Source organism: Callospermophilus lateralis, chromosome 4 (assembly GCF_048772815.1).
Source record: "Callospermophilus lateralis isolate mCalLat2 chromosome 4, mCalLat2.hap1, whole genome shotgun sequence".
In the NCBI taxonomy this organism is placed as follows: domain Eukaryota; kingdom Metazoa; phylum Chordata; class Mammalia; order Rodentia; family Sciuridae; genus Callospermophilus; species Callospermophilus lateralis.
The window spans coordinates 108474836-108487285 of NC_135308.1; the positions used below are offsets into that span (position 1 = coordinate 108474836).

Genomic DNA, 12450 nt, shown 5'->3' on the forward strand with positions numbered 1-12450 from the left:
TCATACTACATAAAGGACAATATTATTCATTTCCAAAGTTTTGTTTTCAATTTGATTGCAATAAACTGAAGCTGAAATGTGAAGGTGAATCAGGAGGAAGATGATTCATGACGTACTAATCCAGACTCTTTCATTGAAATTAATACATATACTGCATACATATTATATCATTTAATCTTTATAAACACCTTTTTATCATCACTACAGTTCAGGTAATTAAAATCAGTCTTGCCTTTCCCATACATCTGCCCATCAAGCACCAACATGGTAGTAAAATGTTTCTGTGGTCACACAGCAACATATAGGCCTTAAGGACCTAAGAATTTAATCTGGAAGGATTAAATTCCAAAAGGCATTACACTCCCTAGAGAAGACCTGATCCCAAGGTGAACTTTCTACACACAAATAATGTGTTTATATCCCTAAGTGAAAAGCAGTAACTTTCCAATTTTCAATTAATCATATGTAAAAATAATTTGAAATTAAAATAACACATTACAGTTTAACTTTACACTTAATTGAGTATTATAAACATAAAACAAAAATTAGATAATTTGGATACGGTAGAAAATAAACATTTTAAAATAAAACTCATGTCACTATTTTTATTGTTAAATGAGTATTATAGAAAGTATACAAAATCAATAATGCAAATTTCTATATAATAAGGAAAACATATGCATAAATCTGGAGTAACATACAAACACCATCAGTAACTGGATTTTCAAGTTTATATATTACCAAATATATCTATCCCCAAAGACTCATCAAGTTTACTGATATTGCTATAGTTTTCTTGTTCACACTATCAAAATTACCTCTTTGTTTTAGCTTTATCTTTTATTTTTGCTCAGGTAATTGTACAAATTTCATCCTTACACAATTTTATGGAACATAAAAAATTTATGCAATTATGTATTCACCAGCATGATCGAAATAAAGAACTGTTGCAGAATCCAAATTAAAAATTAAAAAGGACTGGGGATGTGGCTCAGTGGCAAATAGTCCCTGGGTTCAATCCCCAGTATTCTTTCACTAAAAAAGAGAGAATTTCTGAGGAAAAAGCAATTTAAGTAATCTAAAATACACCAAATTTAAGTAAAAAGATTCAATTGGGTTAAAATTAAAGGAATGCAAAAGTTAATATTATTCTAAAACTAGTCAAAAAAAGATGGTGTAGCACTATAAAATTTAGGAAAATTATATTTATTTATAAAATATTGCCAGAAGAGGACTTTTAAGGCAAAAACAAGAAGAATTAAGTAACAGAAAGAAAGCAGACATTAATGAAATTTATACTTAGGAAAAGAAGGGTAAATTGATAATATTGATAAATACTAATTAAATTGAACAAAATATGCCAAAGAAGGAAGATAAAAATTGATGAAATAAGAAATCAGTGGTCATCACTACTTATTCAGTAAATATTAAAAGCTTTTCAAAACAAAAAACTAGGTCCAAAGGATTTTATTGGTGAATTCAATTGGCATAAAGATGAAAACATTTGAATTGCCTACAATTTTTCAGAATATATAAGAACGCATATGTCTTATTATTCTATAATACCAGCATTAATCTGATACAAAAACCATGTGAAGTCATTGAAAGGAAGGAAGGCTACAAATATCTCTCATGAACACAGTGACAGAATTTCTCAGCAAAATATTAGTAAATCATATCTAACAATATGTAAAGATAATTAAATGCTAAGAATGGATGGAATTTATTCTAGACATTCAAGTCTAGTTCAATTTTTAATGTCAACTTTAAATAATTTATCACCAGGTTAAAAAATATCACCAGGTTAAAAGACAGTATTGTTACTGGATACCAAGTGATTTAGAAAGACAATTCTTAAAAAAAGAGAGAGAGAGAGAGAAAACCAGATTCATCTCAAAGTCTTAGTGATAGGAGGAAATCTTTCATAACTTAATAAGAATATTCACCTAATAAACAGAAAACTAACATTATACTTAATGTGGATAAACTTGACACTTTTCCCCGAAATGCAGGACCATGATATTCTTTCTCTCATCTCCTATTCAACATCATCAGCAAAGTATTTAATCAAATAAGGCAAAAAAGAAAAATAAATCACAAGTGTGCCAATTAGAATGCCCTTGACATTTATTGGGGTTATGTTTTAATAAATCTTTTGAAAGTTAAAAATATCATGTCAAAAATTCATTTAATACAAATAACAAATTGAACATCACAGCCTTGTCTTGCCTACTTCAAAAGTACTCAGAACAATTACATTAGCTTACAGTTAGGTAACGAAGCCTCTTTTACACATGGTGACCCTGTGATTTTTGTCGCTGACAGGGAGCTATACCTGGCTGTCACTGCCAGAGTCATAAGAGTATCATATTAATTTTGTTATGTTCTAGAGAATGCATATCACTTTTATGCCTTCATAAAGGTAAAACATCACAAGTCAGGAATCATCTGTATTTCCATTTGTCCTTTTCTTCTTTTTCTGTTATTCTGCCTTCTCTTGGTTTTAGTGGACACATTATTTTTCTATTACGTACACTCTGTTTATATAATTTATATCATGACATAATTTTTATTTATAAAGATTTCTTCACAGTGTACGATATACATTTTAACTAATCAGCATTTAACATCAAACACAGGAGGATCATGAGTTTAACGTCAGCCTCAGCAATGGAAAGGCACTATGCAACTCAGTGAGACCATCTGTAGTGAAATATAAAATAGGGCTGGGGATGTGGCCCAGTGGTTGAGTTCCCCTGAGTTCAATCTCTAGTACCCAAAATAATAATAATAATAATAATAATAATAACAACAACAACAATAAACTATTTCTAGTGTACTGTGAGATTCTTATAACAATATATTACCAAATCCTGTCTTTTATTCACTTTTAAATGTGTTTAAACATGTCACACAGCTTTACAAGTTATACTTTTAAAAGACAGTTTTCTTTTAGAATAATTAAAATTCAAAACAGTTAATTTTATCTTCATATAGTTCAATTACAACTATTTCTTTATAGAGATCCAAATTCTTACTAGTGTCAAGTTCCTTCTAGCTGGAGGGCTTTCCTTAACATTTCTTATAGATTAAATATTTTGGTCAATAAAAACTTTAGTTTGTATTTGCATGACAAATTATTTTTTTTCCGCTTTAATGAGTATTTTTGCTGTGTATAGAAAATATCTAAGTCAACTTGCCTTTTTTCTTTTGGAACTTAAAGATGTCATGACATTATCTTTTATATTTCAGGATTTCACAGGAGCATCTGCCATGATTCTTATCCTTGTTCCTTTGAAACAACTTCTGTCTGGCAACCTGGTGCTTCTTCCTTTTGTCTTAGTTGTTGAGCAGCTTTCATGTAATATGCCTAGGTCTGTTTTGCTCCACAGTTTTCTCATTCTTGGTATTCTCTGAACATTTTAGGTCTGTTATTTTGTGTGTGCCATCAATTTTGGAAAATTATCAGCCATTAATTATTTGAATATTTCTTGAAGACATTTGCATAATCCAGCCAGGAGATGGTCTCTGCTTCAAGCTTGCTATTACTGTAGTTAACTTCAGTAACCACAAGAAAGGCATTGCTTAGTAATACTTATATATGGAGGACAGAATATTTCATCAAAGTTATGTTGGAGGGTGGGTGCAGATATATTCCTCCATTTGGGTTCCTTCTTCTCATTTGACTTTGGCTCTTCTCTTTGCATTGTTTCCAAAATGAATTTGTCTTTTTGTAGCTCTGTTGGCTGTATTTTACTATTATAACTACTCAAAGGATGCTACTATGCATGGGGTGGGGAGTCGAGAAAGGGGCACTCTGTGGTGTTCTGATTCTCAGCCTTTACAAAGGAATGTGAACCTCCATTTTAGCATTTGTTCTTCACAAGTGCTTCTGTCCCCATCCAGGTATAATGTGGTCCTAGCATGTATTTCAATCTCTTTTCCATAGACTCGGATACTTACTTCTCCAAATCTTCTTTCAAAATTACAGAGATTGCTATTGAAACAATCAGCCTTACTGAAACAATCATTCATTTCAATCATGAATGAAAAAGATTGTGTGTGTGTGTGTGTGTGTGTGTGTGTGTGTGTGTATTTTTAACAGCAAAAGATAATGAAAGGACATGATGTGATAAGCTGGAAAATGGACAGAATGAGAGAGTCATATCATGTGAAATAAGCCAAATACAAAAATCAAGGATCTCATGATTTCCTCTCATATGTGGAAGCTAGAGAGAAAAAAAGAAAAAATGGAGATCTCATGAAAATATAAGGAAAACTAGTAGGGTAGAAGAAGGACATTGGGTGGAGAGAGGACTGGAGGGTAAATGCAGGTACTGGGGAATGAAATTGATCAAATTATGTTATGTGCATGTATGAATATGCCTCAATACACTATTATTCCATAATATGGCATAATATACTATTATGTATAATTATTATGCACCAATAGAAAAATTTTAATATAATCAGTAAACAATCTACAAGAAAATTAGTTCAAAAAAGTAGGTCTATTTAAAAATGATAAACATTTCAAAATTCCTCCTTTGTTCTCAAATAGGAGAATATATATTTTTTTGTTAATGAAAAAATGTACAGCCAATTTTTTATCCCCATCTATTTTAATGTGAATCAGTGGTATTTTAGAACCTGATCACATATCTTCAAAACATACAGACACACTCATGAAGAGATGAATAAAATTGCACATAATTGATGAGTACTGGTGGTGATTCATTGGATTCTCATAGATACAATACACACATACACAGGATGGGGGCTGGGGGGCACACACCGTGTTGATGATTCTCTTGTTTATTGTTTTCCTTAGTTGTGCAGATCAAATGCATAAAGACATGGGATACCAGTGTATAGTATGAAAAAGTTGTAGCGGGAGCTATATAAAATACTCACCATTACAAGAATATACCTTTAGATATTTAACTGAGATAAAAGAAACAAAGAAAAAACGTTTTAAAAAGGTGATAAAAAACGTACAAAAAGTGAGAAGAAAGAAAGTATATGGAAATATCGGTCATCCTAAATGCTCAAAAAATAAGAAAGGAAGAACACAAACAGAAGGCAAGAGGGAAGAGAAACAGGAAGAGAAGGTGGAAGGCAGGTTATCTTCCTGCAACATCACATATTTTAATAAAATATTAACATTGTGTTGCAGTCTTTCTTAGATATTGATAAAATGAAATAAGATAATATTTACAGAGTTACAAGTGAGCTTGTCTATTGTAGAAAACTATGTGTGATATTTCTAATAAGGATTCATAGTGGAATATTTTGATGAACAAAAAATCAAACAATTACATTTAAGTAATAAAGTGATTTGAGCAATTCCAGAAAGAATGCCATGGGGATTCATCAAGTTATTAAAAAGAAGAATACCCAGAAAGACATCAAAGTCTCCTTATGGGTGATTTTCATGACTGCCATAATATAAAACAAACAAATTAAAGGGATGTGTTATAAAGATAGCTGGTACAGGCTGTAGTTTTCACTAATTTTCAGTCGTATGCATTTACAAAGGCCAAAGCTGTTATTTCAAAGTTGTAAAGGTACATCTCTTTACTAGGTCCCTCAGGACTTGTATCACTTGCTTATTTCTTAGAGAATAAATGAAAGGATTTAGTACAGGTGCAATGGAAACAGTGAGCATTGACACCCCCTTGTTTAAAGATATCCTTTCCTCTGCAGAAGGTTTGATATACATAAAAATACAACTGTCATAAGAGATGCAGACCACAATCAGGTGGGAGGAACAGGTGGAAAAAGCCTTCTTTCTCTCTTGGGCAGAAGGGATCTTCAGAACTGTTGTGATTTTAATATAAGAGAACAATACTAGAGTCAGTGTATTCAAGAGGGTGATAATGGCTAAAATAAAATTTGACAATTGTAAGTCATGTGTGTCTGTGCAGGAGAGTTTCAGGATAGGAGAATAGTCACAGAAAATGTGTTCAATAACATTGCCATCACAGAACTCCAGCGTCAAACTCACAATAATTCCAGGGGTGATCGCTACCCCAGCAGCTATCCAACAGGCAGCAACCAGCAGGTGGCTCACTCTGCTGCTCATAATGGTTGCATAATGAAGGGGTTTGCAGATGGTCACATAGCGGTCATAGGACATGGCTGCCAACAGGAAAAACTGTGTTATACCTATAAGAAGAGTAAAATGTCCCTGTGCCAAACAAGCATCAAGGGAAATACTCTTTTCCTTAGTGACTATGCTGACCAGGTATCTAGGGATGCAGGCAGTTGTCAGTGTGATTTCTAAGAAGGAAAAATTTCTTAGGAAGAAATACATGGGTGTTTTGAGGTGGGGATCCAGCAAGGTCAGAAGGATGATGGTAAGATTTCCTGTAATACTCAAAAGATATGTTAAAAATAGAAAAAGGAAAACTACAATTTCCAATTTTGGGTCCTCTGTCAGTCCTACAATAATGAAGTTTGTCACTAATGTGTGGTTCCTCATAATTCAATTCTGTTAAAATGCCATCTGAACTGCAAGAGGATGAAGGTGATAAATAATTAAGCAATATTAAGGATACATCAAGTGCAGATTTTGAACTGATAATGAAGAACCCAGCAACTTAGTAGATGTGTATGTGCTTTGTTTTCCTTCGAGAGTTTTCACATTTTATGTAGCAGTGAGAACCACAGGCTAACCCCTCTTACTCTTATCTACTTTCTGGATACTCATTTTTCTAATTCTCTTTTAGGATATATATATATCCTAAAAGATATATATATATAAAGATTTATGTATCTTTACAAATATATATATATATATATATATATATATATATATATATCCTAAAAGATATATATATAAAGATATATATATATCTTTACAAATGTATGGCTTTCTAATTTCCTGCTAGAAATATCTGCACACTTTATCTAATTTTCCTAATATATGCAGACCTAACTCCTACAATCTCACCCATTAAACAGGAAAACATTTTTTAGGTTAATAAGGTTAATCCCCCTATTGTTAAAATAATCTTCTGCTTAGTTTCTTTCAGAAAGATGTATATTCTCTGGATATATCTGCATTCCAAAATGTGTAGCTAATAAAAACTGACATTTTGCAATCAATCTTTTCTAAAGGATTATTTCCTGATGATATATGTATGGTTAGTTTTGAGGGTTTTACTAGTGGCCACTAGAACTTTTTCAAAAAAATAATAACTTTCATGAATTTTAAGACTAAATACAATATGATTTGCCAAAGTGGTAAATAAATGTACAGTTGAAAATTTACATGGAATTTGCAATATTTTTTCCCAATTCTTCAATAAGTTTCAAAGCATCATTGGTTTTATCTATATAATAAATAATTTACATTCAGTATATTAAAATATATCAGTAACATTTTGAATATACATTTTTGAGAATTATTGCTCATGGTGCTACTCTAATAGAAAAATACAACTCTTTCAAATATGTTCTTTGAATCTTTCATCATGAGTTACAGAAATATTTTTTTTGTATCTCTAAATCTGAGTTTAACTGACTCAATCTTGTAGTCACATATTCAGAATAAATTGGTTTATATGAAAACTCTTTTGTGCACAAAACAACAAAATAGAAGAAATACTTACTTTCAACAAATTCCCCAGGGGTTTTCTTTGCTGATGCATTGTGAAAATTTCTTTTTACTATGATCAAATATATATTAGGCATGTTTTTTTAAAGTCTTATAAAAATTCATTTCTAACCCATACTTTTTTTTGCCTCCCTATCAACAGAGACTGTGTTCACATTAAAATCCAGAGATATTTAGAAACATACATAAACATTTGTATTTCTCTCTCCAGTCAGCATATGTGCCTCATTTTCAAACACATTATTCTGACTTCTCTAGAAATCAAATGATTAACCTCCAGTTTCAGCCTTACCTAAAACCTAGAAATCTAAGATGTTTGTTCTTATCAAAACTGTACTATTTTCTTATTGATGCTTATTTTTATGTTCTTTTTAAAAAGTAGCTACAGTTTCTTATTCTGATTTGAATGAAGCAATTTTCTCTTCACATTGATATACATTATATTTCCACTTTTTATATAAAGAGCATATTTACTCAGAACTTGTATAGTTTCTTGGGGATTCTTATGGGAAACATACTAATAACTATTTTCATCATTAGCTCTAGAAACAAAATATCAAAGTTAATTAATAGCCTTGTTGCAGAGTGTCTATAGGGGAAACTGAAATGTTGACTTTAAAATGGTATTCAAATGATGTATGGAAAACTAAGTTGTGCCAAGTGTATGGGCTATGGGGAGCCTTCTCACTCTGCCTTCCAAAAGAAGAATTCAGAGATGAATGTGTAGCTAGAATGTTGTTCACAATCTTTAATCACTGAAAATTCTAAAATTAACTCATAGTATGTGATTTGCGGTGTCAAACATATTTATCTCTTATAATATCCCTCCAAACTCGAAGTCTAAATTATTTACATGTGAATATGATAGCCAGAAATTAATGGCATAACCAAAATTTTAGGAAGTAACTTAAAATAGAAATATAATTAAGCAAGATTTTTTAGTGTACATCCAGATATTTGTATAAATGTCCTTTAAATCATGAAGATTTATTCTTTTTTTAATTAATTTTTTATTTATATATAACAGCCCAATGCATTACATATAACATAAGTTTAAGGTCAACCTGAGTTATATAGCAAGACCCCATATCATAAAAAATATTAATCACAAAAAATGAAATAAAAGGTGTCAATCAAAGACTCAAAGCCCAATGAACCTCAAGGGAAAACCATGCTTGGTTTCTCTTCAATGAAGCCAGGTGAAATATAGATCAGGTAAAATTATTGTAAGTTCAAAACCTTCAATATGAGTTTGAGTATATCTTTGGCTAGTAAGTAAATATAGTTAGTTTACATCTGGATCAATGTTAAAGAGGAGATGTAGTACCTAATGGGGAGATTATGCATTAATACCACACATGGTATTAATTATATTAATATTAATTAATATTATATTTTTAAATAAGTTAGGGTCTAGAAAGGAAAAGAGGAATATTGCTGGAACAAATTTTACACAGGGGATTTTTTTTCAGGTTAGAAAAGGGAAAAGAGAGAGAGAGAGAGAGAGAGAGAGAGAATAGGAACATGGAGGTAACTCCAAGTTAATAAATATCTGTTCATGGAGGAAGTTTGAAAAAAGGAATGTACACGTGCATGGACATGATAACATGGCACAATGTACATGATAACATGGCACTCATGCTTTTGCCTTTGTCTCTGGGATTACCTATTCTGGGGAAAGAGGTGGATTCTCAGAACACAGGAGTTGGGAGTAGTTGATAGATGAAATTGGTGCTTTTGAAGTGTGATACTCTATGAATTCTTTCAGTTCTTGGGAACTTAGTGCAGGGACCCCACAGAGTTAGCACTCTTATCTGGGAAGATGGAACACTGTCTATTGTTGCTTACACAGCTAAGTCCTGTGATAATGCTAGCTCTATGAAAGAGAACATAAGATGAAGCCTGAGACCAATTCCTCCATGAAGTAATGTGCTTTTTCTAGGGCCAAGAGACAGACACTCAGAATAAACAAAAAATGGATAAAATTAATCCCTATGTTGTCTTACACTTTCTAATTATTCTGTAGTGCTTCTCATTGTCAATGTCTATCAGGGACTTATTGCAAAGGAGATTGGGTAATACAGTTTACAGTGTGTCATCCCCAAGATCACAAAGCTAAATAAATGCTGGCTTTGGTGCTGCAATATGATCCATAAAAATTAGGATGTTTTGTTTTCCAATTTTGGAATTTTTTTCATATTAATTACTATAGATATATATCTATGACCCTTTTGACTGTGAAATATAGAAGACTGTTGTATCATGAGTGAAAACATGTAAGAGCCTTTGATTATGCTTCACCATGCTTTCCTTCTTGTAGTTACTCACTTAAACAATCTTAAACGGGTCCTGGATGAGCAAGATATGGAACCACCTTTAGCCATTATATATTTGACATGTCAGGAGAGCAATACTTTTAAGTCCTTGAAATCCTGATAGTAATAAAAAAAAAGAACACCATCTGTTTTAGTCAACTTTTTCACCACTGTAAACAAAAGACTGATATGAATAATATCAGTAGAAGAAGAGTTTATTTGGGAGCTGAGGGTTTTAGAGGTCTCAGTCCTTAGATAATGTATGTGACAAAGAATGAAAAAAATAGATACAAACTGATAAGCTCACGAGGGTTTACCTCAAAAGGAAACATTAAGAGGAAAAATAAGGAACTTAGTGCTCTAGGTTTCCAAGTACTAAAGAGCCAAAAGGAAATTGATGTCAAGTTTGCTGGATCTTAATGCTATTCCTTACAAAGTTTCCATTTGGGAGGTACAGTCAGGGATCTTCTGTAGTAATATCCAATGCCATGTAACTAAGTTCTACAAATTCAGCACTTCAAAAGGACACACAGTAGAAATCTCACAATGTCTGTGAATAAAAAACCTGGAAGTTCTACAACACTGCTGCCAAAGCCACCTGTGGCCTGGGTCCCTATGCTGAGGCTCAGCTGGGGATCATGAGTTCATTCCAGGATTACTCAGGCTGTTGCCAGCACATTTATCATAGCTTTGGAATTTCTGAAAGCTTGTTTCTCCAGAGACAACGATGGAAAGATGCTGGAGAGCAACCAAGCTGGCAAGAATTATATATAAACAACATAATCAAAACAGGGACAACAACAACAAAAAAAGCTTTGTCATATTATTCTACTGGTGGAGAAGAGATTCTGAAAGAGCATGACCCCAGGAGGTTCCAGTCTTGGATCCTTCAGTAGAGCCCATATGCCAAGTCTTCTTCAAAAGCATATATTCTCCTACAAGCCCGGTGGAAATGAGGGAAAGAGAAAAGTTCTGAAATATACTAAACCAAACATTTACAAAATATTAGAAAACAAAGGAAGGGCACTTCTATTCTCTTTTTTTTTGGTTAAAAAGAAAGAAAAAGAGCCTGTCCCTTTTTGAAGTTTCTCTTAAAATAAGATGATCAACCTAAATTACCAATGCTTCTCCCCCATTATCTGCCATGGCAAATCCTGGTAAGCCAAAAACAATCAGAAGAACAAAAAAATTCAAATGAAAAATGTATGCCAAACATACTGCAATCAAACAATTCAGTAGTTGAAATAATGTGAGAGACCCCAAATTTTCCAAGAGAAATAAGACAGAAAATAAAAAGTGTGCATAAACTTTGCTTGCTTTACTTGTATTGTGAAAGGAGCAATACTTGGTGACTTTTTTTTTCAATTCATCAGCTCTATGTTCATATTACTCTCAATTGTCATTTTATCTTGCTGATGTGCCTATCTACTTTCTCCTGTCTAAAATAGACACTCAATATGTTTTTATTAATGCATAAAACATTTGAATTGCAAATTAAATATCACAAGACCTTTCCTCTTATTTCCTCAGTTTTTGTTTTTACATTTCCCATGCCATTGGGTTATATGACTTTGTCAGACATTTGTTTCAGATTGAAAGAAAATGAGATTGACAATAGGAAGTTCAAAATAACTCAAGACTGTCATGTCCTCATTTTTTTTAATATTTATTTTTTTTTGTTGTAGTTGGACACAATAGCTTTATTTTATTTATTTATTTTCACGTAGTGTTGAGGATAGAACCGAGGGCCTTGCACTTGCTGAGCAAGCTCTCTCCCGCTGAACCACAACCCCAGCCACTGTCATATTGACCTCACTGTTGATGCTGGCATTGCAAATCTCTGGCATTTATTGTTGAAGAAACATAATTTCTAAAAGAAGCCTAATTAAAATTACTCTCTTTACTTTAGGGGGCTCTCATTAGTACCATGTTCTCCAGAGACATTTTAATCCTGCTTTCTTTGTTTTTTAAATCAAGAATTAAGTTAGAGTTTCAAAAATTTCCAGTCATATCTAGAAATAGAATGTATTTGGACTAGAGAAAGTGGGATACTATTTACAAAGACCATGTTTAAAAGTTCAAAACATTAGTTAGAATCAATTATCCAGTTTTTTTTTTTTTGTTTTTTGTTTGTGTGTGTGTATGTGTGTGTGTGTATGTATGTGTATGTATGTCAATAAAAAAGTACTACTGAAGTTAGCAGTGGCTATTTCTCAAGAAAGATGTTTAGAATTTTCCTTAGAAAGTTCCGTTGAGCACATGTTGCATGATCAAATAAGAATTTTTATTCCTAGAAAAGATAATGTAAGAAAAGCATAGTACCCCTTATATATTAGCTAAATAATGAAGCATTTGACAATTTGTGTCCAATAAATTTATTTCTCAACAATAAATGTAAATGTAGAGACAGAATAAAATATAGCACAGTCATATTAAAAATAAAGATAAACATTATGTTTGAATTATAGAAAGTGTGAAACACACACACACAAAGTTCAAAGTGATTCATATCAA

At 32.1% G+C, this 12450-nt stretch overlaps 1 protein-coding gene across 1 annotated transcript; it reads right to left on the reverse strand.

Moving 5' to 3' along the window:
- Positions 1–5548: 5548 nt before the first annotated feature.
- LOC143396962 (olfactory receptor 6C74-like) lies at positions 5549–6484 on the reverse strand. The gene has a single exon (XM_076852966.1). The coding sequence runs from the start codon at positions 6482–6484 to the stop codon at positions 5549–5551; it is 936 nt and encodes a 311-aa protein (XP_076709081.1).
- Between the last annotated feature and the right edge of the window lie 5966 nt (positions 6485–12450).